The sequence below is a fragment of the Pseudonaja textilis genome, chromosome 10 (assembly GCF_049901715.1).
Source record: "Pseudonaja textilis isolate UNSWEBS1 chromosome 10, rPseTex1.2, whole genome shotgun sequence".
Lineage (NCBI taxonomy): Eukaryota > Metazoa > Chordata > Lepidosauria > Squamata > Elapidae > Pseudonaja > Pseudonaja textilis.
Window position 1 is genome coordinate 6949534 of NC_141999.1, and position 27353 is coordinate 6976886.

General features: G+C 42.5%; 1 protein-coding gene and 1 long non-coding RNA gene across 9 annotated transcripts in view; one reads left to right on the forward strand and one right to left on the reverse strand.

Moving 5' to 3' along the window:
- Positions 1–17133, forward strand: part of LOC148124890 (uncharacterized) — a 36349-nt gene extending 19216 nt beyond the window's left edge. Inside the window, exons 2-3 of the long non-coding RNA XR_015744752.1 lie at positions 8899–9012; positions 10552–17133. This is a non-coding gene — a long non-coding RNA (uncharacterized LOC148124890). The remainder of the gene's footprint in view (positions 1–8898; positions 9013–10551) is intronic.
- Positions 16620–26555, reverse strand: SMIM12 (small integral membrane protein 12). 8 transcript variants are annotated; one of them, XM_087939573.1, is made up of 3 exons: positions 26306–26414; positions 17396–17699; positions 16620–17264 (listed from the first exon to the last, which is right to left on the reverse strand). In XM_087939573.1, the coding sequence occupies exon 2, from the start codon at positions 17683–17685 to the stop codon at positions 17404–17406; it is 282 nt and encodes a 93-aa protein (XP_087795699.1). In that variant the 5' UTR covers positions 17686–17699; positions 26306–26414; the 3' UTR covers positions 16620–17264; positions 17396–17403. The 8 variants fall into 8 exon arrangements, with proteins under 8 accessions (XP_087795699.1, XP_026558463.2, XP_026558460.1 ...); XM_026702678.2 differs by having other exon boundaries at positions 16620–17699; positions 26306–26555; XM_026702675.2 differs by having other exon boundaries at positions 16620–17699; positions 26295–26373.
- Between the last annotated feature and the right edge of the window lie 798 nt (positions 26556–27353).

A 27353-nucleotide genomic window follows, 5' to 3' on the forward strand; every position in this document is an offset into this window, starting at 1 on the left:
CTGACTCCTTTCCTTTTCTCTCCTTTTATTTACTCTAATCAAGCACAGAAGATGGACTAAACTGATTATCCCTTCGCCCGCTAAATGTAAAGGGCCCGAATGTTCCTGTGCAATCTAATAAAATGTGATTACTTTAAGCTAGGCGACATACTGGCCTCCCATTGCAAGACATCTCTCTCCTCTAAGAAGTGGCAGGCGACACATCATGAAGGCTGCCTGGAGTGGGGACATCAGTTTAGTGGCAGAGCATGATGCACCTCGGGAACAAATCCAGGAAGAGCCAGTGAGAAGAATAATCACCATGCTATCCAGCACTGGGGAAATCAGGAGATCCAGGCAGTCCAAATGAGTATAAAGCAGTGGTGGGATTCAAATTGTTTTACTACTGGTTCTGTGGGCGTGACTTGGTGGGCGTGGCAGGAGAAGCATACTGAAAAAATCTCCATTTCCTCCCCACTCCAGGGGGAAGTTTACTGTCACGGCCCTGTCGGAATCTGACTCCAAGGGGGAGGCTGAGCAGCTGGCAAGGAGTGGGAGTGTGGCTACATTGGTTGTGGAAGAAACTGGGGAAGGGCAAAGTCCGGCTGGGCAGAGCAGGGGAGAGGTAGAGCAAGGCAGAGGGAATTCAGGGGAAGATCCAGGCCCACCCCCTCTTCATCCTAGGGCATGCAGGAAGGAATGGCGAAGAAAGCAACATGAGTTGTGTGGCTTACGCAGGAGGAAAGGGCCCCGATTCCCTTCATTAGCTGCAACACAGTGTTTAAAAAGGGAGTTTATGCACAGCAACTTGTTGGAAACAAATTGTGTATTATCCTGTTTTGTCGAGGCTTACCTGGGTTCCTGGCATCTTCCCATCTGAGTGTGTTTTGTGGGCCTTTGAAGTCTGCAATTCCTTATCCTGCCCTGTCAAGTTAATTGCTGCAGCGTGGTTTGTGTGGATTTTTATTTACAGTTTATATGTACTTTGTTTTGGGACTGAATTTCTTCCACTTAAAGACTGCTCTTGGGAGAGTTTTTTTTTTTTTCTCAGCCGAAGGTAACTGGACATTGGGGGCAAAGTTGAAGGGATTAAAGGGACTTTTATTACTTATGTGACTGTGTTGCCTTTGTGCCACTCCCTGCGTCATCACATTTTGTTTCCAGCCACCCATTCAACTTGCTTGTTTTACGTGGCGTGACCATGGATCAGCTCAGAGCAGACAATGACCAGTTAGCCCAACAGGTGGCTCTTTTGACTGTGCAGGTTGCGCAGATGCAAGCTGTCCGGCCACGCAGCAAATGCCCAATAGCGGTGCCAGATAAATTTGATGGATCGCTGGCCCAATTTCCATTTTATGCACGACGTCTTCCATGACTTATTAGATCAGTTCATGATCATTTATCTGGATGATGCTTTGATCCCAGTATCAGCTGACAGACGCATAGACCAGCTCCACCACCACCGTGTTCGGTAGCCCCTCTGTGAGAGGCAGAGTATGAAGTGGACAGCATCTGAGATTCATGCCAGTTGTGGGGCCAGTTTCATTTTCTGGTGGCATGGAAAGACTGGACTGGAGAACTTCACCTGGGTCGATGCTGCAGATGTCCATGCCCCTCATCTGGTCCACAACTTCCATGCCCAGTTTCCTCAACGTCCCTGTCCATATGGTCCTGGGGTAGGGGTCCCTGTGAAGGGGGATAGTATCAGGGAGTGTGGCTCCGTTGGCTGTGGAAGAAACTGGGGAAGGGCACAGTCCAGCTGGGCAGAGCAGGGAAGAAGTAAAGCAAGGCAGAGGGGATTCAGAGGAAGATCCAGGCCCACCCCTTCTTCATCCTAGGGCACTCAAGGAGGAAAGAAGGGAGCAACATGAATTGCATAGCTTATGGGGGGGAAAGGGCCCTGATTCCCTTCATTAGCTGCAGTTGGGAACACAGTGTTTAAAAAGGGAGTTTGTGCACAGCAACTTGTTGGAAACAAATTCAAAGTTTCCTTTCTTTGTCCAATTTCTTTCAGTGAGGAAATACCTTTCTTGAGTTTGTTACCTTCTCCTAATAAATGCCTGGTGGGGAGAATGGATTTCCAAGTATAGATTGGAAGCTTCTTAGAAGCAGGATCCCTTTTCCAGCTTATACATCTGGAATCAGGGGAACTTCACTCATTTCTTAACATGGATTGGAAAGTCTCAGAGGAAGATACTTAGCTTCATGGGGGCTGTCTTTCTTTTTCTTAAAAAATCAGGAGTATCATGCTGGAGATTTTCACAGCACAGACATTCGGATGAAGGATCTTTCTCGTTCACTTCCACCTTTCACAAGGAAGCATGTGTTTTGATGGGGCTGCCCAACCAAAGGCAATGTAGGAGCTTTGCAGAACATCTGTCTTGGCCACCAGGGATTATCTTACATTCTTATTATTATTATTTTTAGTGGTTAGCATCAGCAAACAAGTCATTGTTGCCTAACAATGGACAAGGGTCACGTCAATTGAGGAAAAGGAAATGAGCCAATTGGTTAATTAAAGACCCAGCTGAGCCAAAGGGAATGGAAATCCTGTTCCACAAATCTGCTTCTCCCTGGCTCGTCTGTTTTGTTCTCATCTTCACCAGTGAAGGCACACTTTCCTGCAGAGTCCTTGATGTTCTCTGGGCTTGGTTGTTTACTTGTGGACAAATTATTAAAACATCTGCGAGAAAAGCTCAGAGAGCACAAACACTTCACAGTTCAACCCTGAGTCCTTGCCTTCATCTGGAGGAAAAGGAATTCTGGGCCAATCCAGGCTGGGGGAAATGAGATGTTAGGGGAGGAGATTCTGGGGAAATATTTGGAGATCTACAACTGTAATGTTGCAAAAGATTCCTGTACTTTTATTTCCTGTTCTCATTCAATATGATAGAAGAGAATTGAAATTTGACACTTCTGTCCAAAGAGGTGAGGCTTGGGCATTTATTTAATAGTGACAAGGTAGCCAAAAGACTTATGAGAATGGCCTTTTATTGTACACTCAACCCTCCAATAGTCAACTATTTCCCAAAGAAGGCATGTGGGCCTATTTGCGGGTTTACACCAGTGTGGACAGCTAGAGTTCAAAAATTCCCTTTGGGTTTTTTAGGTGTGTTAGTTTGTTCTAGTGTTTAAGCCACCAGGTTAGAAACCAGGAAGAGACCTCATGGGCATCCAAAACAGAGATGACAAGATACCATTGACAAAGATATTCAAGCTGCAGGCCTGCACCTTGGAGACACAGATGACAGTGCAAAGTGGCATTCAATGATCTGAAAAGCGGACCCTGCACCTGTAGGAATATGCTAGGAAGAAGAAAAGGTTAGAAACCAGCAGCGAGTTCTAGTCCCATTTTAGACATGAAAGCTGACTGGGTGACTTTGAGCCAATCACCAAGACACTTGAGTTCTAGTTCCATTTTAGGCAGGAAAGCCAGCATGCTGACTTTGGACCAATCACTAGGAAACAGTGAGTTCTAGTCCCTCCTTTGTAACAAGGAAGTGAGTTCAGAACTTTACCAAATTTGGATTCCTGTGCGAAGTATGAGTTGGGACTTTTTGTGGTCAGCCAGTTCTTTCAGAGGAGGTCATTAAACTTGTTTCCTGCCAAACACAGGCAGAATTTAAGTTAATTCAAACAGATGTTAAGGGAATTTGAACTGAGTTAGATACAGAGGTAGTCCCCACTTAACGATGGCCCACATGGTGACCATATAAACTTATATGTCAGATCTCCTCAAAGCTACATACACCCCATGTTCGAAGTTCTGACAGCTTTACACCCCCTGTAGTCACATCATCAAATTATGGACACTTGGCAACCTGTTCACATGTACTGCCATTTGCCATATGCTGGGGACATGTGACTAACAATTGTCAGTGTTCTTGTGAGTTTCCAGCATTTCATTCCAATGTCGAGCAAACAAACACCCATGGGCATAATGGATTAGCTCTGCATTCACTTGTAAAATCAGGCACGGTCATCTGGTGACCCCCTTAACAATCACCACAACTTAAGACCAGAATTCTGGGCACAATTAAGGTCATAATTTAAGGGGATACCTCTGTTGCTCATGATGGAACACACAACAGAAGTGTGCAAAAGAACACGGACACACGCAACCTTCTTCTTCTCTGCAATAGACACAGTTACTTCCAGTGATCAAAACTTCTTTGTCCAAAGATTTGATGATGTGGATTAAGTGGAGAAGAAAATATTCCGCCAAATGTCACCGTTTTTGACACCGCCAACAAATGGAGATTTGGTATCTTCAGCTTGAAGTGTAGCTGTTGGTTTCTGGCTTTCCCGATAAACTAAATAAGAACTGCCGGTCTGTGTGCAAAGACAGATAACCCGAGCTTTTGCACAACTGGGAACGCTGCTTCCCTATCACAGGAAACAATGCCTGCTTTTTGGGGCAGAAGGGGGAGACTTCATTATTCCTGAGAATAATCCAAGTCAACCATGCTTGGCCTTCTGCCCATCAGAGTAGACTATAGCTCCCATCATTCTTTCAGGGCTTGATACAGATTTAAAAGTTCAGAAGGTGATCCCTGCACCCAGCTGAAGGATAGTCCCAAGTGAAGGACAAATGACTACAAAGTGCTTCCCTTTGCATCGTGCACAATTAGCTGATGGAACTCAAGGCCACCAGATGGGTGAACAGTCGCTGGAACAGAGCATTTCAAAAAGAAAAGAAAAACTGAACTCTACATATGGAGTATAAGAAGCCTATGATAAAAGTTAGCAAAATGAGTTTCTATGTTTCACGGCAGCGATATCAGAAGCAGGTAACCTGGTGCCTTGGGCACTGATGCAGATATTTCCTCTTACTGTCCCACCAAATATATTTAAAGCAGCTTTTAATTTTAAAAAAGAGGGAGCAGACCTGCTATAAAACCACATCAGGAACATCTTTGCTCAGAATCTCTGAGTTTGCAGAGGTGTTAAAAAAATAAAAATGTCAGGTGGCTGCAGGCCAGGGTTTTCTTTGGCAGGATGCCCATTCTCCCAGAAAAACAACAGCAAAGGTAGGATGGATGAACTGGCCAGGAGCTAGAAGGGAAGAGAAGACACAACTTCATCAGTTTGCCTTCTGTTCAATGGGTGCATTGCAAGCAGACCTTCCCAGCAGCATCCAATGTATCAAAAGGGTTAAAGAGACAATGTGCATCTTTAGATTGTCCCAAAACATTTCCTAAAGGAACCATTTAACTCAGTGGAAAAAATCAACCTGTATCTTTACCTTATGATCCTAAATTCATTAAGGAAGTTGGAATTCTGGTTTGCTGGCTAGACCCATGCCATGTAAAGCTTTATAGGTTATAAGCAGCACCTTGAATCACACCTGGAAGCAAACTGGCGGCTAGTTCTGGTGGCAATGCAGAAGACCACTGTTATTTTGAAGAGTTCAGTGACATGTGTTTTTTTTTTTAAATTTCTCCTTCATATTAAAGAAAGTCTAAAAAATTGAAGGCCCATTCAGAGCTAACTTGCTTGTTGTTGATGATTTTACTTTTGTAAAAAGGGGGCAAAACCTTCATGGAGTTGAAGTCTCAGTCTTTTTACTCCCACCCTAAAGTCATGTGCCACCCAATCAGTGCCTGGTCTTGCAGTATTCTGACCATATTAGGGCTATGAAATCCTGGTGCCAAATTTTGATAAATATTTGGGTTTGTTATTGTTTGGAGCTTCTACACAGGACATTGCACTGGGCTCTGTGGAAGCTGTCCACCCAATGGGGCATTTCTGCTAGGGTTATTAAGGAGCTCCTAGCAGCTTGTGAGAGATTTGCGTATCATCTTCTTTGCAGGTATGCTTATTATGTTATATTTTTAAATTGGTTTGCTTGAGTTAACCATAAAGCTTAAAATCCCCATATTTACTGGTGTGCTCTGGAGCCAAAAGAACCAATTGCTTGGCCACCCGATCACTGCCCGACACTTGGCAAAGCACCAGTGAATTCACAAAACCAGTGTGTCCCATGAGTGCACAGAGACATACTCATCACTGACCACACTACTGTATCCTTAACCAGTTGAACCTTCCAAATGATAATAACAGAATAACAGAGTTGGAAGGGACCTTGTAGATCATCTAGTCCAACCCCCGGCCCAAACAGGAAACCCGGCACCATTTCTGATAGAGGGCAGTCCAGTCTCTCCTTGAAAGCTTCCAGGGATAAAGTACCCATAAATTCTAAGGCAAGCTGTTGATTGCTCTGTCAGAAAATTTCTCATTCTCCTTGATCAGTTTCTATCCTTTATTCTTTGTCTGGCCTTCAGGTGCTTTGGAAAATAGACTGACACCCTCCTCTGTATGGCAGCCCCTCAAGTATTAGAACACTGCTACCATGTCTCCCCTAGTCCTTCTCTTCTCTTCACTAGACTAGCCATGCCCAGTTCCTGCAACCGTTCATCATATGTTTTAGCCTCCAATTTCCTAATCATCTAGGGCCCGGATGGAGCACCTGGGATAATTAAGACACTGTGCAAGGTCTGAAGGGTCTTCAGATCTAAGAATGAAATTGTGGCCTTCCTGGCCACAGCTACTATCTACTCATTGAACAGAAACTGTGAGTACAAGAAAGACCCTCAAATTCCACACCATTCTTGGACCACAAGACCAACGCCACAACCCCATCCAAGGTTCCAGATAAGCTCAAAATCCAGACGAATTTATTCTCTGCTAAATGACTCTAGAATGAACAGAGTTAGAAGGCAGCACTTTGGCAGATTGTGCACAATGCAGCACAACAGTGCCCCCTAAAGCATCCGATGTACCAAAAAAAAAAAATGTTTAATGCGGATATTTAGGTTGTCCCAAAACTTTTCCTAAAGGAACCATTTAACACAGTGGGGGAAATCAGCCAGAGCCTTTACCTTATCATCCTAAATTCATTAAGGAGGTTGGGATTCTGGTTTGCTGGCGAGACCCGGGGCTTTAAGAGGCAAGAAGCAAGAAGCAACATGGAGCATTGAGAAAGATGTGGGACAAGAAAGAGGATCAGCTGTGTTCTTCATCAGGGATGGGCTGAATGGGTTCGTGGGGATTCTGGAGAGCCCCTAGCTAAGATTCTGTGCGGTTTGGAGAACCCCCCCAAATCCCACTTCTGGCTAGCCCCGCCCCGCCCACCCCTCCCCTCCCCTCCCAGGAGTCCCCACGTGGCCCATTTTGGTTGCAGGTAAGTGCAGAGGGGGTGCGAGGCTCGGGGAGGGCAAACAATGGGCCTCCCGGAAGTTTGGGGAGGCCATTTTCACCCCCATGGTGCAGGAGGCCGACAAGTTCACACCCACCATGGCCACACCCACCTAGCAACTGGACAGAAAACCTGTTGCTAAAATTTTTTGAAGCCCACCCCTGTCCTCAACCATGGACTCTCACTGAGCCAGGGTGGTGTAACGGTGAAGGGGTTGAACTAGGAACACAGAGACCTAAATTTGAGTCCTACCACAGCCACAAAGATTCTCTGGGAGCATTCAGCGAGTCACTTCATCTTAGTCCAACAACCAAGGTAGTTCAGGGATCAAGTCCCTGGACTAGAAGTCGATTGATCCAGATTCTAGATCCCGGTTCCTCAACAGAGAAGTTCCCTGGGGCTCTTGGAGTCTTTGTTAAAAGTGTTGGACTAGAAGCAAGGAAACTCAAAAGGGTCGAGATAGTGAAAGAATGCAAAAGCCTTGAAAAGATAAAAGAGAAAATAAAGGAAATCTCAGCCATGGGAAAGCAGCTTAAGAAAAAAAAAATCAGAATAACCCCAGACACGCACAAACACATACACATATGATCCTACCTGTTATAAGAGAGGACATAGGAACTCTGTGGGGCTTTCTGTAGATTCCGTAGTCTTTGATTTATGACCCAGTTTCAAAGTTGTGACATTGCCCCTCCACCTGCAGTCGCATGACCACATTGAGGTCGCTCAGCAACCAGCATGCATTTACAGCTGTTTGCAGCATCCCACAATTGACCACAATTTGAAATGGTTTTGCTGGAAACTGGCGATTTACTTCTGACAAGAAAATGTCCCGTACCTATCCATGGGTTTGCTTGATGACTGTGGTGTTCACTTAATGACACTTAATACCTGCACCAAAAAAGGTTGTAAAATGGATCCAGTTATGTGGTGGCCCACTTTATAATCATCACCATTGACAACCTTAATGGCCGGGCTTGATTACGATTGTAACTGGAGGATTATCTATATGCTTTGCAACAATAGAGTTCCAAGCTGTCTCTGCTCCTGACAAGATCTTCCTCAAAGAACTGACACAGGTTGTATCCTCCCTCAGCCACAGAGGTGGCCTGGTTGTCTTTATTTTATTTATTTACTCGCTCTATACCAGTGCTTCGCCACAAAACTATGTGATCGGGCTTAGTTTTTTGGGAAGAAAATAAGGGTGGGGGTGAATTCTGCCTCTGCCTACCAGCATCCCTTGGTATTCCTCTGGCTAGCGTCCTGTCAGTGTGTGAGACTTGATGGCTGTTTGGAAACTGAAACAGTATTTGCTGTGTGAGCAAGGAGACAGCAAAGAGCCTGGGCATGGCTTAGCTCAACTGTTCTGTACTAAAGCTGGTTGCTGCTGGGAAAATGAAAATGAAACTCCTCTCCTCTGTTTGTGTTTTGCATTTGGAACAGATTTCTTTTCAGGTGGGGAGTGGGAGTAGAACTTCTTAACATCACAGCATGTTAATATTATTATTAATAATAATAATAATAATAATGCTCTGATGGTCATTTTGAAAAATCCTTTCTTAATGAGCACCTAGAAACCAAGAGGAACATAGGTGCCAAATTTCAAGTTTGTAGGCTTTATGGTTCTGGAGATTTTGTGATGATGCGTGAGTGCTACTTTGCTTTTTATACATACAGTATAAACTTATAGCTTGTCCATCTCGCTTGACTTTATTCTCTTTCAGCCCTGCTCTGCATCAGGTTCTGAGCCAAGTCTTGGTCTCACCACAGGCTGTATGGAGATCTTGCTGTGAGAATTACAAAGACACAAAACCATTTTTGGTTGACAAACCAAAAGAGTGAGTGCAGAAGACTTAATGTTGTAATGTTTAAGTTTAAACAACATACTAGGCCCAAAGAAAGGAACTATATGGTTTTTCACTGCGTCTTTGTAGAGAGGAACAGGGTAAAAGGTAGGAGAGATCCCCTAAGCTAATGAAGAAAGGAAGAGTAGGATAAAAAAAAAAATTATTTTTATTTCTTACAATCACTGAATAATGTGTAAGACCAAGTTTAAGTTCATAGAAGATCACTGGGCTAGCCATGCTCTCTCAGCCCAGCCTACCTCACAGGATTGTTGTTATGGGGAAAATTTGGGGAAGGGAATTCCATACACCACTTTGAGTTCCTGGAGGATAGATGAAATGGAGAATTTATACATACTTAAACTTGAATTAAAGACCCAATTTGGTGCAGGGGTTGGTGTCAGAATAACTTAGGAAGCCGCGAGTTCTAGTATCACCTCGAAACTGTGGGCCAGTTCCTCTCTCTCGGCCCTAGGAAGAAAGGAAAGGAAATAGATATTCTGAAAATGTTGCCAAGAAAATTACTGGAATTTATTCATGTGCATATCGGAAGTCAAGTTTGACTTGAAGGCAATGAGAGCCAGTTTGATGTAGTGATGATGGTGCAAGACTAGAAACCAGGAGATACAGATGCAGAATAAACAGAGTTGGAAGGGAATTTGGAGGTTGTCTAGTCCAACCTCCTGCTCAAGCAGGAGATATTACCATTTCAGACAAATGACTGTCCGGTCTTTTCTTAAAAATCTCCAGTGATGAAGAACCCACAAGTTCTGAAGGCAAGCTCTTCCACTGCCTTCAGAACTGGTTCATTGTTCTCACTGTTAAGAAGTTTCTCCTTAGTTCTCTAAGTTGCCTCTCCTTGATTAGTTTCCATCCATTGCTTCTTGTCTTGCTTTCTGGTGCTTTATAAAGTAGATTGGCCCCCTCATCTTTGTGGCAGCCCCTCAAATATTGGAAGACGACTATCATGTCACTCCTGGTCCTTTTTTTTTTTTAGACTAGCCATACTGAATTCCTGCAATCGTTCTTTGTATGTTCCAAGAACTCATGGTCTTTATAGAAGACTATGAGTTCTTCTCCTGCCTTGGGCACAAAATCGGTAGGGTGGCCTTGGGACAGTCATCCTCTGCCAGCCCTAGCAAAGAGGCAATGGCAAACTATTTGGAAAATCTTGCCAAGAAAAACCTAGGGACTAGTCCAGTTACCAGAAATCAAGACTGGCTCAAGGTATGCATGCACACACAAATGCATACACAAACACTTTCTTTCTTTCTTTCTTTCTTTCTTTCTTTCTTTCTTTCTTTCTTTCTTTCTTTCTTTCTCTCTCTCTCTCTCTCTCTCTCTCTCTCTCTCTCTCTTACACACACACACACAGAGTTGACCTTCCTGCATTTTATTCTTAACATTATTTTTCCATATTGATCTACACAACAGGCAGCCTACCATCATTTTAAAACAATAACTGCACCTTCTACAAAATAACCTGGGGCAGCTTGAGCTGACCAGCTGGATATTGCTGTCATACTTCTTCAGGTTACATCGATTCTGTCTACGAGCCAAGACCACCAACATGTGCCTGGAAATGAGGTGTATTAAGGTGGTGACCAGAGTGTACTCGACCAGCATTAGCACAGAGGTGTCCACAAGATTGCATCAATGTGACCACCATCTTAATTTTTTCAACTCCTTCCCTGCAGATGCTTCTGAATCAGCGTATACCCAAAGAGACTTATGCCATAGCAGGAAGCCATTAGCAAGCACGTGGAGACTTTCTCAATGCAAAAAATCCACGTGGCAAGGAAACAAAGAGATATTCCTGTCAAAATGCACCAGTTCCGCCAGAAAAAATCTCCCAAGAATTTTGCTCCGTACAGTTTGTTTTTTAAAACGTCCACATGTATCTTTGCCTCTCTCCTCTGAGGACTCCAAAGTCTTTTCAGATATGGATGACAGCCGTGGACATGTTATGTTTTCACAGATTGGCTGTATGAACACTTCCAAAGGGTTGCTGTTTTCAAGGACGGTGCAGGCTTGAAAAATATTAAAAGCCTGCTTATCCAAAGCTATCAGCTGTTTGACCCTTTCCCACATCTGCAGGAAATTAGGTGCCCTCTAACCCTGAATTGGGACTGGAGGAAACCAGCAAACAGGCAAACTGTACAAGCAGCTGACAGAAGAGTTTGGGAAATGTGGGGACCGCTAAAATCACTGTAAAGGAAGGAAAAGAAAACAGCATGTGGCAGTCAAAGAAAAGGGTAAAAGAGGAGACCTGAATTCATTAGTTTCGGCCAATTCCTTTTTTTCTTTCCATTCGCACATAACTTAACACAAAGCATTCTTCTCCTTCTCTTCCAGATCAATCCATTGTCAGATGCTGATTTAAATATTCTTTTCTTTTCTCATGTCCCAAAGGTGCTTTTTCCAAGAGGCAACTGAACTTTGTTTTTCTTTGAAGACATTTTGACTTCTCATCTATAAGAAGCTTCTTCAGCTTTTCAGAGCTGAATGTGTGTTTGTGTCTGCGTGTCACCAGGCTCTTTTTAAAAGCCTGCAGCGTTGGAGCATCACAACTTCTGGTGGCAAGCTGTTCCACTGGTTAATTGTTCTTACTGTCAGGAAGTTTCTCCTGAATTCCAGGTTGCTTCTCTCCTTGATTAGTTGCCATCTATTGTTTCTTGTCCTGCCTTCAGGTGCTTTGGAGAAGAGGTTGACCTTATCTTCCTTGTGGTAGTCCCTCAAATATACTATAAATAAACACTACTATCATGTCACCCCAGTCCTTTTTTTTAAACTACCCATACCCAATTCCTCCAACCATTCTTCATATGTTTGTCTCCAAGCCTTTAATCATCTTAGCTGCTTAGTTGCTCTTCTCTGCACTCTTTCCAAAGTCTCAAGAAAGACTCAAGTGAGACTAGGATTTTCCATCGCTGCAGTAAAAAAGAATTATTAACTTCTATGCTCCTCTATTCCCAATATCATAGAGCTACGAAGAAAAAAAAGCAGATTAAAAACAAAACCACAATCCTCAAATGTATTTTAATGGCGTTAATCCACATGGCTTGATGCCTCCAAATACTTTCTCCAGTTTTTTTCATGCATCTTTACTTTTCATGCATCTTACTTTCTTACATCTTCAGCCTTTCCTCAGATGTTATTAGACAGGACTTGGTGCTAAGGGACTTATTGGACCATCAGGAAAAATTTGCAAGAATGAGCTGCTGCACTGTGTGCTTTAGGACAGTAGTCACCAACTAGTAGTCCGTGGACCACTGGTGGTCAGTGAGAAAATTTTAGTATCTGCAGAAAAAATTATTTGCATTTTTTTTTATATTGCACTAAATCAGGGGCCCTCAAACCCCTGGGCCAGATACGTGCAGTGAATGTTTGTGTTGCTGCAAACGTCTCCCCCTTCCGAGTCTTTTTGTGTGGGTCAGAGGGGGACAGAAATTCCAACTTGGGGTCTGCTTCAGCGTCCTGGTGCAGGGCTTTGGGCCAAGGCTGGAGGGAAGTTCTGCTGGTGGCTAAGAACCGGAGGGCCTCATTCCAGTGGGACTGCATCGTGGCCTGGAACTGGCTGACTATCTCAGCTTGCTGAGCCTCCATGCACTGGTACCTAGCCTTTCACTCCCAAAGGTCTGCTTGGAAAGCCTATGCTCGTAGTCCTCAGTGAGGTGCTTCTGCTGAGCCTCCTTCTCAATCAGATCCAATTTGAACTGAGCCAGCTGTTTTTCCAACTCTTTCTCATGGGAGCTGCTTCGCTCCAATAACTGCTTCCTATTTGGGGCCCTAAGGAGCCCAGCCGGGCAGGTGAGGAGAGGCTAGGAGGGGAGAGGCAAGTACCATGTTTCTCATATAATAAGGCCGGGTCTTATTTTTTTTTGAGCCCCGAAAAAATGGCTAGGCCATCTTTTCAGGGGTGACTTAATTACCGCCCCCTTGAATCTTCGGGCAGGCGGCGACGGCTTGGATGTTGACCTCGGCGTTGGTGGGGCACTTCGTATTGGGGTCAACGCAGGCAGCACCATATCCGGGTGTGCAACAAAAGTACTTCCTAACGGCAAGCCCCCCCCCCACCATTTCCCCCCATTTTGCATGTTTTAATATAGGCCTTAATTTGGGGGGAGGGGCTTAATTTCATTTCATGCCTATAAAACATGCTGGGACTTCCTATTGGGGGAGGTCGTATTGTTGGAGAAACAGGGTAGAGGCCAGTGAGGTGCCCCTCAACGTGACATCAAATTGGCCATACCCATCATCACATCACCACCTAGCCACACCCACCCAGCCAATCATTAGGCAGATCATATTAGTGGTCCGCAGAATTTAAAATTATAAATTTAGTGGTCCCTGAGGTCTGAAGGATTGGTGACCCCTGCTTTAGGACTTGCTGCCCACACAGGTAGTCCTCATTTAACAACCACAGTTGAGACTGGCTACTTGGTTAAGAAAGCAGTCAAACTACAATGCTTGTGATCTTACTGTAAGTGCTTTACTGATCTGCGATGGCCGTTAACTATAAGGCTTACTTGCCAAGTTACTTTTTCATCATCATCGCAACTGCAAATGGTCACTAAATGAGACAGTCACTAAACAAGCACCACGTGTATATGGTAAGTGAAGAATCCAAGCAGGCCTATGGTTAGTTGAAAGAAGAGGCATTGAATTGACTCCATGAAAGACTCCTGCAAATAAATCATTGTGACTTCCTAAACTGCAGTATGATGCATTCATAATTAATAACGAGAACACTATGAATAAATAAAAAAAGCAAAGCACTCTTCATTTACAAGTATCCAGGTCTCTATCAACTATTTAAAACCAACTTGAACTGGGCAAATGCATTGATGCTACAGTTTCAGAATGTGCAAAACACAAAGTGCTTAACCTGTGCCCTTCAACACAGCAACCCGGATGTACACAACAGTAAATTCTTGGCAAGCAAGCATGCGATTTCAGCCATTTTTAACATAAAATGTTTTACTATTATTCCACCCTTACAATAATTCTTGAGTCGTTTGCTTCGCCTTGTTCCTTTTCCTCAATCGATGGGATACCAGTTCCTTTTCATCACTCTTTAATTCAAAACATTTCTTCCATTTTTTGAATACAGCAGCAAAGTTTAAATGGATGGCAAATAGAACAAGCCCAGTGGTCTTGGATTTTTTTTTTCCCCTAAAATGCTTTGAAATCAGTGAATGGACTAATACATACATAAACAGCACCAATATTTAGATCTTTTAAAAAACGACACCTTCCTAATTTGGAAGTCAAGCGGATGTTTCACTTATGGGAAATCCCACGCAGCCAGCTGCCTTTCATGTTTTAAATCCTATCAAGGAGTGATAACCAGGATAGATGATTTTTAAAAACTAAAAATGCTGGCCACCACAATGTAATCCCCATCTGTGTCATTCTGATTGCCCTGCTGGTAACCTTAGCTTTTTTAAACCTCACTTTCATGTTACTATATTTACAACACCTTGATTGTCTTCATGTTAATTGTAGCCTTGTTTATAATGCAATTGTTTTTGATGGGGTTATGTTTATTTTTAAAGCTGATTGTCTTCACGGGAACAGTTGTAGATTTTGTCATATATAGTTCCTGTAATAGTATATCATTACACACACACAACCAAAAAAGTCAGTTTGGTGCAGTGCTTATGATACCAGGCTAGGAACCAGGACAACTGGGAACTCTAGTTCCACTTTAGTCACAAAGCCAGCTGGGTAAGTTTGGGCCAGTCTTTTTATCTCAGTTCTAGGAAAGAGGCAAGTTCTAAAGACTTGCCAAGAAAACTACAGGGATGATTCTGGCAGTCTCCAGGAGTCGATAGTGTCTCATAGGGGGGGAAAATTCCAAAAACAAACCAGGTTTAACAGTTGAGTGAACCAAATTACAGACAATATCAGCTTCACTTCCCCAAAAATACATTTTTATAGATGAGCTAAATTCTAATAGAAGGTATTAGCTGAGAAGTAGAACTGAAAGAGCAAATTTGATTTAGTGGTTAGGATACCAGGTTAAGAACAGGGTGACTGTGAGTTCTAGTCCTGCCTTAGGCACAAAGCCAGCTTGGTGACCTTGAGCCAGTCAGTCTCTCTCAACTCTAGGAAGGAGGCAGGGGCCAATCACTTCAGAAATCTTGATTTCAAGGTACACACTCACACACACACAACGTTAAAATAATCTCTCATACACACACTGCATAAAGCAATTTTTTTCTCTTTTGATTTGGAAAGCAATAATTGCAAAATTGCAACGAAGCACAGAGTTGGTAGGGTATTAAAAAGGCATCTGAACTGTCTGAGTCTAAGTTACATTTCCAGCAGATTCAAAGTTGATTTTATTCATTTAGAAAAATAAATAAATAAGCATCCCATCCCAGCAGCAGCCCTCAAGCTTCATCAGGTCAGTAACAAACGAAACAACACATTTGCCAAAATCAAACTTTCCCAACTTGGATTAATTTGCTCTGTTTCCTCAATTAAATGTGTTGCATTTCTCCAACTCATTCAGTTAATGAACTGTATGCCAATGTTCTGTATGTAGTTCCTAATTAACTGGTCAGCATAAGATGCTACATGAATATAGCTATACTTCTGTGTTTGTATTGTGTGGCGGCCTTTCTGGGTCTATAGGGGTGCATTTATGTTCATGCACAGAAGAAAGAAAATGCAGAATTCTACCTTCCATCAATTTTTCAGTGCTCAAAACTCCAAATCTTTTCTTTTTTATATCCCCCATGGATTCAATAATAGCAATAACACCTAGACTTATATAGCGCTTCATAGTGCTTTACAGCCCTCTCTAAGCTGTTTAAAGAGTCAGCATACTGCCTCCAATAATCTGGGTCCTCATTTTACCGACCTCGGAAGGATGGAAGGCTGAGTCAACCTTGAGCCTGGTGAGATTCGTGTGATTCTGATCGACAGCATAATACAGGTAGTCCACAATCTATGACTGTAATTGCGCCTGGAATTATGGTCATAAGTTGTGACAGTCATGAAGCAGTTCATCACATGACTATGCCTGACTTTATGAGCTTATTTGCGTCGGTTGTTAAGCAAATGCTGCATTCCTTAAGCAAGTCCGTTTTATCTAATGTGCATTTTTTTTTTTTTTGCTGGAAACCAGAAGTCAATGCGGGGAAGCAGACAACAATGCTGAAAATCGGTCACAAGACCACGACAGTCCCAATGGCCTTAAATATGAGCCAACTTCAAATACCCAAACCTGCAATCACATTACTGCCAGGGGAGCAGGGGCGTACAATTCTTCCAACTTGGGTCCTATGTACCTTTGGGGGAGGTCCGTCATAAATTTGAACGGTCGCTGAGCAAGGACTACCTGTGTGATAGGCAACTCAATATATTTGAGTTTTCTTGGAATTGTGTCCTGTAGAGTAAGTGTTTGTCAACCTCAGCAATTTTAAGAAGTGTGGACTTCAGTTCCCAGAATTCCCCAGCATTGCATGCTTAGTCCACAAACAGCATGCTGGCTGGGGAAATTCTGGAGGTTGAAGTCCAGACAAGTTGTGAAGTTGGCGAAACACTGCTATAGAGAAAGATCCGCAAGCAAAATATGAACTTCTCTGGTAAAATTTCTCCTTCATTCCTGTTTATTGAGGAACCTCTAATACACAGGTGAGACTCTCAAGCAGTCTGCATGCAAAGGCACAGCTAACACAACCTGCGGATAGATTTATCCTCTCCCACCCACCATCTCTGGTATAAAATGCAGGGCCCCCCAAACATGGAAAGTGAATCACATCTTTAATTTGCGCAGGGGGGTTGGTATTCTTTAAAAAAAAGAAGAAACCCAGCACAAATTCCCCAACATAAATTTCCAGGGAAAAAAATACACAATTTCCTGAGAATGGAGAGTGCAAATATGGTCCACAGTGGCCCCCTTGAGCTGAGGCTTCCAGCGTAAACAGGAACTGTTTTTCATTCGCCTGTCCATAGTCAAAAAGCCTCCAAGCTATCTGAAGAAGAAATCTTCCCTTAAAAGAGGTCTACATACTTTGCAACAATCCCTTTAAGAATCAAATCCTGCCTTGGATGTGAATTAATCTTTTGGATGTCCATTAACTGAGCTTCGGCCGTAAGTATGGAGGCCGTTCCATTAGATAAACAACCTTTTATGGAAGATCAGAGATTCTGAAGCCAACGCCAAATATCAAGATTTGTGAAGTTCATCCTCATCTCGGTGGGATCCCCGCAGTTGCAGAAATCTGCTTAACCTGGTGAGAATGGCAAACATAATACATTGCATGGCTTGATAGGCTCAACAATGGTAGGAAACCAACATTCTAAATCAAAGAATTCAGGCCTCAAATAAAAGAAAATGTAACTGGCCAACAAGGAAACAAACCAGGTTCCCTAATTCTTCTCCGGCCGGTTACGGTTAAGAACAGCTTTGGGAGCAAATTCCAGCTTCTCCTTGAGGCTGACCACTTGGGTAAGGTCCTTCCCAACGCTCTCTTGGAGCTTACGGTCCTCGCGTCGTTCCGAAATGCTCTTCTCGTCCTCGGGGGTCTGTGGAGGGGGCTTGCCCCGGATGAACCACTCAAGATTGTAGCCCACCACCCCGACCACAAAGGCTATGGGGAAGGTGACGTAGGGAGCATAGGTTCGTATGCTCGCCCAGAAGATGGGCCACATGACTCCAGCAGGTTCTGTAGAAGTGAAGGAAGACACTGTTGAAGGACCAGCAACTCCATCAAACCTTATGTAGGCAGTCCTTGACTTACAATCATTCACTTAGTGACTGTTCAAAGTTACAACGGCACTGAAAAAAGGGACTGATGATCAGTTTTTCACAGTTACGACCTTTGCAGCATCCCCGCGATCATGTGATCAAAATTCAGATATTCAGTACTTATGACTGTTGCTATATCCCAAGGTCATGTGATCCCCTTTGGCAACCTTCTGACAAGCAAAGTCAATGGGGAAGCCAGATTCACTTAACGACTGGGTTACTATCTTATCAACTGCAGTGATTCATTTAACAACTGTGATTGAAAGAAAGGTCTTTAAAATGGAGCAAAACTCACTTAACAAAAGTCTCACCTAACAACAGAAATGTTGGGCTCAACTATAGTCATAAGTTCAGGACTCCCTGTTGTGACACTTGAGGCGTGCTCAGAAAATGGGATTGCATGGGGAAACTATACTCATCAGCTATGATCAGCCTGTCCAGAAATCCCAATTTAAAGCACCTGCTTAAAAGCATCTGTGGAGTCTTTGGTGTTCTCTGAGCTGGGTGGTTGGTAATTAGAATCAGAATTAATTAGAATTAGAACCTTCTTGCAGATGTTCTATTGTTACTGATGACATTACCTAGTTTAGCAATGAAATGTCTGCAAGAAAACCACCAAGCTCATAGAGCACCTAAGACTCCATAATTCAACCTTGAGTTACAAATTTTGGGCTCAATTGTGATCGTAAGTCAAGGACTACCTGTACTAATATAAGGCACTAAAAGACAATTTTATATATTTCTACCACCCTTACAAAACAAAATTACAATTAACATTTCTTAAAAGTACCGTATTTCCCCATGTATAAGCCACCCCTTTTTTCCAAAATTTTCAAGCCCAAAAAGTAGGGGGGTGGCATATACAAAGCAGGTACAGTTTTTATACGTGAAAAATGCATAAAATAATAAAGTAGGAATAAACTGGTTTTCCAGCAATATGCTATACTTTTTGTAAAATTGTATGCGTGATGATACGATTACGAGTGCGAGTATGCGATAGAAATGCATACGCTAGGCATCGGCCTGAATGCTTCCTACTCTCGTTCGATCGTGGATTGCTAGCGTCGCCCCGCTTCGGCGTCATGACCAAGTTGTAGATCTAGACGTCGAATTTTGTTTCTTTGTAAATTTTCTTTCTTCATAACTTGTTTCTCTAATAAAATATTTTTTCAAAACTTCACAGTCCAAAAATTGGGGGGTGGCTTATACAAAGGGGTGCTTATACATGGGGAAATACGGTATAAGTGACTAATATAAGGCACTAAAAGACTATATTTTTCGTTTAAAAAAATGTAGCCTATTAACTACACAATAATTTCTATAGTTAAAAGAAAAGAAAAACTGGAAACTAAAGAAAGAAATTAAAAACTGAACAATTTTTTTAAAATGCCAAATTAAACCTTACTTGAAAATGAAAATTTTTAAAAAAGAAACAAGTTAATAGATCTTTAAAACATTATAACTTTCTTTAATGTCAACATTGTAATTGAATTAAAACTAGATCATATTCACAGGTTGTTTCTTTATTTTTTCCTTTAGTGTGGGAAAAGAAATTTGATGTAAATCAAAGCATCACATTCAGATATTCTATGGTTGTTTGGGCATATATTCTCTGAATAACAGGGTTTGTTTGTTTGTTTTTTTATTTTAATAACTCCAACCCAATAGGCTGGGATACTGAAATGTAAGCATAGATTGAACAGAAGAAAAATGTTTAGCTGGCTTTGAGGAAAACAAGTTTACAAAACCACATGAGCCAATTCAGTATAATATATAACTATCATTCAAACTCAGGTGTCTTTTCAGAAGAATGCCAGTAAGAACTGTACTGTAAAATATACATTTTAGACAGAAGGCGCATTGGAAAAACCATATCAGAAATTCTTCATATTTTTAAAACATCAAGAGGGCAATTGACATGAACTAAGTGGCCCTCATTAACTTTTAGTTCCAAAGATGGACACCAATTTTAAGAAAGTCCTTCCCAAAATTGCTTTTTATCTCAAAACACATCCTATCTTCTTGGAATTACCTATGAATCTTGAAAGACTATTCTGACAGCTGTTAAGGTCCCAAATTATCCAGGATTTTTTAAAGCAGTGCCCCCCAAACTTGGCATCTTCAAGACTTGTGGACTTCAACTCCCAGAATTCTTCAGCCAGCTGGCTGGAGAATTCTGGGAGTTGAAGTCCACAAGTCTTAAAGTTGCCAAGTTTGGAGACCTCTGTTTTAAAGCAAACACCTGCATCCTGTACTGTATTTGGAAATGTACCGGAAACCTAAGTTTCTATTTAAAAACAGCTAATTAGATTCCCAGTAATAATTCCAAGGTGCAGGGAAGTAGACATACTCTGCATCAGTTGGAATTTTCAGAAAAAAATGATTTATTTGTAAAATTATCTGAGCACAGATACCTAAAGCCAGACCTCTTCTGTCTAGGAAGGACAGCAATGCCACCAACTCTCTAGGCTACTGTTTCTCAACCTTAGCAACTTTCAAGATGTATGGACTTCAACTCCCAGAATTCCCCAACCAGCCGTGCCAAAATCCATTCATCTTAAAGCTACCAAGTTTGGGAACCACTGCTCTAGACAAATCAGTGCAAGTGAAGAGAAAGAGCTAGTGGCAACTTTGATCTAACACTGAGATCATGGTGGAACTCCTCTGCTTTTCTCTAATGTCTCTAATCCAACAACTTGATTTCCAAGTCTTCGGAAGTGTCAATATTATTGTATTTATAGCCAAAGACATAGAAAGAAACAGAAGGTTGGTTACCTGTTTGGAACAGCACCATGAGAGTAGAGGACTACTTCTAGGTTAGACTATTATCTTTGGTCACCTTAGATTCTGCAGTTAATTCTGATCGGTGCCAGCTATATTTAGAAGGTAGCCAAAAACTTACAACTCTCTCTGATTGGGAATAGGCACATTTGGGACAATACACTTTGACTGGACTTCAATGACTTGACATGGACAGTTTTTTCCTGAATACCATCACTCTGCTAAACAGATAATTCCCTCAACACTGTCCAACTATTTACAAAGTCTACTATTACTACAGTATTAATCTTTTCATCACTCCTTATCACCCATCCCCTCCCACTTGCGATTGCATGACTGTAAGTTTGTCGTTTGTATCCTTACGATTTATATTGACTGTTTCCTAGTACGATTTGATACCTTATTGTACCCTATGACTATTGTTAAGTATTGTACCTTATGATTCTTGACTCTTGACTAATGTATCTTTTCTTTTATGTACACTGAGAGCATTTGCACCAAGACAAATTCCTTGTGTGTCCAATCACACTTGGCCAATAAAGAATTCTATTCCTATTCCTATTCCTATTCTATTCTATTCTATTCTACTCTACATTTGCTTTCAACAGCCAAACTCTAGCTAGCTACACTTCCCTGCTCTACCATATCAGGAAATTCCTGTTTATTTCCAGTGAGAGATCTAAACTCAAATTAAGATGGAATTTCCTGATGGTGAAAGCTATAGAAGGGATATGCATGCCATAAGTAGAAGTATTCAAGAAAAGATTGGATAGCATTTGTCCAGGAGGGTATGGAGATTCCTGCTATGATCAGAGGGTTGTATTAGAAGAACCTAAGGGCCTTCCAACCCCATGCTACTACATCAAACTTAAACATAAGATATTCAGGAGTTCTGTATTCCATATGCTAGTAATCTTCCAGTGGAAGACCTGCATTTTGGAGAAGACCTATATATGGAGAAAACATATGAAGAACGGTTGCTGGAATTGGGTATGTCTAGTTTAATGAAAGGGAGGACTAGGGGTGACATGATAGCAGTCTTCCAATATCTCAGGGGCTGCCCCAAAGAAGAGGGGGTCAAGCTATTCTCCAAAGCACCTGAGGGCAGGACAAGAAGCAACGGATGGAAACTAATCAAGGAGAGAAGCAACCTAGAACTGAGGAGAAATTTCCTGACAGTTAAAACAATTAACCAGTGGAACAACTTGCCTCCAGAAGTTGTGATTGCTCCAATACTGGAAGTTTTTAAGAAGAGATTGGACAAACATTTGTCTGAAATGGTATAGGGTTTTTCCTGATTGAGCAAGGGGTTGGACTAGAAGACCCCAAGCTCTCTACTCTACACTACTCTACTCTATTCTACTCTTAACTAGCAAACCTGATCCTTTGCGAGAAACAGACCAATCCAATTCCAATCACTTCCACAGTTGCATTACCCATCAACAATCCTTGTTAGGATGGAGCCTTATTGATTTTTCTCTGCAGGGAATCGGTTGAGCTGGAGGTTGACGTAAGCAGATTTCTAAAGTGCTTTGGAGCTGACTTGGTCTGTTTCCACATCTTGGAGTCAATACTGAAAAGGGAAAGTTTACCAAACCTCTTATTGCAGCTGATTGAGATGCATGAGAACAAGGGAGATGGGTAACTTCCAAATATTGACAATACCTTGCTCCAAATCCTGAGGTAATTCTGATTGAGCGGCTGCCATGTGTTAAAAAAAAAAAGACAAAGACCAAGTGGAAGCCTGAAAAATCCGACAGCAGGAAAGAAATGAAGTTGAGCAAAAGTGGATTTTCTCCACTGCTCAAGAACAAGGCCATGAAAGTCTCAAGTACCCAGCCTCAAAGAACAACAGCATCCCACACCAAGATAATTGAGAAGGCCATGCAATTTGGACACAGAGAGACAGACAGACAGAGATAGGAAAAACCAGACATTAGTTCTTCTTAGCCTTCTATTGGAGATAGAACCCCAAAATTAAAGTTGCATTCAAGGAAATACTACAAGAAAGGTGTGTGGTAAAGCCAAGAGAATGTTCTTGAACATAAGACATTTTGTGTGGCTAACCCCACACTTGTACATAGGAAACCTCATATTTTTGCTTCACAATATCCATATGAAATCTATATTCTCCATAGAGAGGCTTGGGAGAACCTAGCTTTCCTCTCTCTTTGGGAGAAATCACAGCCCACCCTTGGGGGAATAAAAAAAATCTGCATTTTGAGGTTCCGGTTTGAAGGGCTTCGGCGACAGGCAGGAATCTGCGATCGTGCGCGGTTTCTGCCTGGGCTCGCCGCTGGAGCTCCCCAGCTGACTGGTTTTGGGGCTAAGCCACCCCATAGAGGTGGCGAAGAGGGGGGAGATCACCAGCAGGGTCGAGGAGAGCCGCATCTCTCCTCCTCAGCTGGCCAAACTCCCTTTCCCAAAGGCGGTAGGAGCGGTGGTCAGAAATGGCCGCCTCAAAGAAGAACTCAACTGGAAAAGAAAGTGCAGGAGGAAGATAAGAAGTGAAAGTTTTGGCTGACCGGGTTAAGCTGAAAAAACAACAATTAAGGTACCCTGGAACATAAATTTTATAAAAGATTACATCGCTCCCAAAGAAGAGTCGGAAGCAGCGGAAGAAAGTGAAAAAGGAAAGGTTTTTTTTTCTTCTCTCTCCTTCCTTACATTGACAACCAAGAGATCTGAATAAGAAATCCGAAAAATCCGCTTTGGCATCAATAGGCAATTAAGCTGAAAATATAATTAAATGCCAAAGGGACAATAGAGATTTCTGGACATTAAAAACTTTTTTTTCTATAAGGAGGAAGGGAGAGGAAAAGAATAAGGGCAGGATCTGGAGGGAGGAGACTGCCTGGATTTCAAAAGAATCTAAAGTAAAATCTCAGTAAGACTTCTAAAAGATACATTTTAACTGGAACTTTGCAACTAAATAGTAACCCCAAGGAAGAGAAAGTGAAAAAAGAAGAAAGTGTAAAAAGAAACAGCTTGTGTGTATTTGGATTGCTTGGTGACTTTTGGATTTTTGGTTATTATATTTGAATGACTAAAAACAATTGGGTGGTTGTTTAAAATTTTTTTACAATGGCATCGCTTCTGGGTGGCTTGAAAATGGAACTTAAAAAAATATAAAGAAGATTCACAAGAAGGGAAGGGCTCTCTTGGCTTCGTTTTTCAATTCCTAGAAATGGAGATCTGCAATCACGAGAAACAACAAGCAAAACAAGACTGGCACAAAGAAGAAGCCATCTTTAATGAACAAGTAACTCTATGTGGGAAAGAAAAGCGGGGAAAGAGAATGGAGAATTTACGACCTAAAAAAGCAGCCAAAAAAGGGAAAAATAATTTGAAAAGTGGATATAATGTTGGAAAGCAACAGAAAAGGGGAATATAGAAGAGGGAAATGGAGGTGGAGAGACAGCGGGGTAAAAAGGGGAGAGGGAAGAAGAGAGGGAAGAAGGAAAGGAAGAGAAGTTACAAAGGTTTGGAGCAAGATATAAAGAAACAGGACTTATTTAGAGATAATGGGTGAAAATCTAACTGAAAAAGGGATTCTGTGAAGGTACATAAGATTGTATTGTTATATTTGTAATAGAAATAATGTTAGAAAATTGGAAACAATATATGATTAATAAGAGGGATAAAATAGTATAATTTAGTGAAATGTTTGTGAATAAAATAAATGAAATAAAATAAATGAGAAAATTGAATCAGGAACAGGAACATTTTAATTAGTCAATGTTTTATAAAATATAAGTGAAGAAGGGGGGAATTAACTATGGAAAGTTTATAAATGTTCCCATAAAAGTATGGTATTTATTTGAAAAGTAATGTGCAAAATGTTAAGACTTAAATGAATATTAATATTAATGATAGAATTGAATTGGAATGGATTGTTGTTTTAACTATATTATACATTTATAATTTTTTTAAGAATATAGTGTGTAGTTTTAGAATGTACCAAGCAGAATCTGAATGGAAGTTATGTATTATATTAAGTGTTATAATTTTAGGGGAAAGATATAAAGGCGTCATATCCCAATCAGTGACTACAGGAGAAATTTTGTTTAATGAGAAAAGATAGTAGACAGTTGAAACAGGACAGACAAAGAATGTAAGTATAATGATTTGAATTGAGATGAAATAAAATAAAGAAAGTTAAAAGTCAGGAGAAGCTACATAGAAAATGTAGAATAGTAATAAGATATGGAATGGAATATAAAAATGAGCATGAACTTGAATTTGTGTCTGTACGAAGAGATGTAACCCGGGATTATGCTGCTTTCAAAAAAAGATTTTTTATGTTTTGTTTGTTTTTAAAAACCAATAAAATTTACAAAAAAAAAAATCTGCATTTTGAATCAAAAGAGGAAGGCATCTTCAGTCCAACAGCAGCCAGGTTGGTTTTGCAGCCTTTAAAAAATAATTACTCACGTACTCAATTTAAGGAAGAGGTTAGGCAAGCAAAAAAAAAAAAAAACCCTCATCTTGCAGAGCCCCTAAATTGGTTTTTATCAACCTTAGCAACTTGAAGGGTGTGTGGACTTCAACTCCCAGAATTCCCCAGCCAGCTTCTGGGGGTTAGAGTCAACCCATCTCCAAGTTGCTAAGGTTGAGAACCGCTGCTCTAAACATTTGGTCCATTTTCTCAATCCTCCAGGCACAAGCGCCATCTCAGAAAGTCTAGCCATGGTATTTTTAAAGACAGGTAGAAATTGCCAGATTGGGGGAGCAAAACTGTTGAGTGACACTTCAAGGAAACCCCCAAAACTTGAACCTCAGACTGTCTCCTATTGACCTCACCCCTTTCCTAAGATGTCTGTAGGGGGTGTGCATCAGCGCACCAACAGGCCTCTCTTCCCTGTCCTATTGTTTCTTTTTATTTTTCTTATATATGTATCCATGTATTCATAACTATGTTTTTACTCATACCTATTATCTTGTAAAAGCAATTGACAAACCAAACAAAAGAAACTAAAAACAAAAGGAGACCCAAAGTTAAACTTGCACAAGCCACTGGAGCACAAAGGGTTTAGTCTTTAATTTATAACTAGCCAGGGTGGTTTCCTCTTATCTTTTCCACCAAGCCAGTGGGAACTGGATAGATAGATCCCTTTTTTTGGACCGGCTAAAACTGTAACCACGCGGTGCAAGATCCAGAATTAGGATCTGGATCTAGAACCCAAGAGAAGGAATGAAACTCCCTGTCGACAGCTGGCAACTCCGTAACTATAACACCCTTTAGCCTCTGCTTCCAAACACGGCTTTGCTCCTCTCTGCTCCCCCCACAAAGATCGCGCCCAATTCCACGCAAAGGTGGGCGGCCTTCCTCAACCCCTCGCCTCCCTTCCAATTCGGGGAAGCTCCGGGTTGGGGACGGACGGGGACACACACACACACCCCGCCCGCCCGTGCAAGCGCTGCCACCGCAGCGGTCCAAGGCCGGGCTCTTTTCCAAAGGGGGCGCCCGGAATGCGCAAGCCAGGGATCCCAAGGCAGCAGCAGCGGCAGCAGCCCCGTTGGCAACGCCGCCCGCGACCTCCATCGGATCCGTCCTCCTCCCAAGGTCGGAATCCTCTCTGGCCGAAAAGCTCCGGCCAGGCGGTGCAAGGGGAGCCGACGCCAGGCGGCCTTTCCGAACTCACACCCGGGTGTAAGTCGCCCCCAGCGGGCTGGAAAGGTGGGGAAGGGAGCTTCCGACGGCCGGGACTCGGCTCCCCTCGCCGCCCACCTCCGTCTCACCTCCACCTCCTCCTCCTCCAGCGGATCCGCCGCCAAGCCAGGCCAAGCCTCCTCCGGCGGGCTCCGCGTGCGCCTTAGCTCCGCTTCCTGCCGCCGTTTCATTGGGCGCCGCTGCTCTCCGCCCGGGGCTGCCCATTGGCGGCGAGAGGCCGGGCCGAGGAGGGGACCGAGCGGGAGGCGCTTTCTCCGCGGTCCCGATGCCCGTTTCGGCTCGTCCTCTCGCTCTCTCTCTCCTCCGTCCTCCTCCTCCTCCTCCCGAGAGGCCTGAGGCCAAAGGAGCCTCGCTTCCTCGGCCTGCAGGCTCTCGCTTTAAGACGAACGGATAGTCCTCGACTTACAACGCTTCGTTTGTTACGTTCCAACGGCGTGGAAGGAAAAGTGACTTAAGGATCGTTAAAAACATTTTCTTTATTAAAAAATATTTTGAAAAACATTTATTAAAAAACAAACATTTGGTTAGGTTATAAAATAAGACACTGTGGGTAGCCCCCACCCATAGAGAATGAAATATTTTGGGAAATATTAAAAAAAAAGGATAAAATATTTCCCTTAAAGGAGAAAGGAGGGGGGGGGGAAATCTTCCAGGAGGCAGAAACCATGACCCGGCCCCCCCTACTCTCCCTGTCCCACACAGAAACTGAGTTTTTAGAAATGCAGATTTGGTAATCCATTCAGAAAGACTGGGTCAGACAGGAACACAATCAAGCCAAAGGTTGACAAAACTAGCTCGGACCAACACCTGGGGTTTGCATTTTCCCCTTTTGCCTATAGAGCCAGCCATGACCTCTACATGACCCCACAGGAATCCAGAAGCTATAAAAACCCACCCATTCTACACTCCATTTTGTCAGCTCCCCCCAGAACCACAAACTGTTGTGTCCGCGCAGACACAGATGCAGAATAACCCACGGTGAGTAGCGCAGGAAAATACAATAAAATGATTGGCTAACGGCATGGCAGTCAACCCCTATATAAGGGAGCCCACCAGCTGTTAGCACTCGTGTTGCTGTTTGGAATATCAATTACTTACAGTAAACAGTTGTGCGGA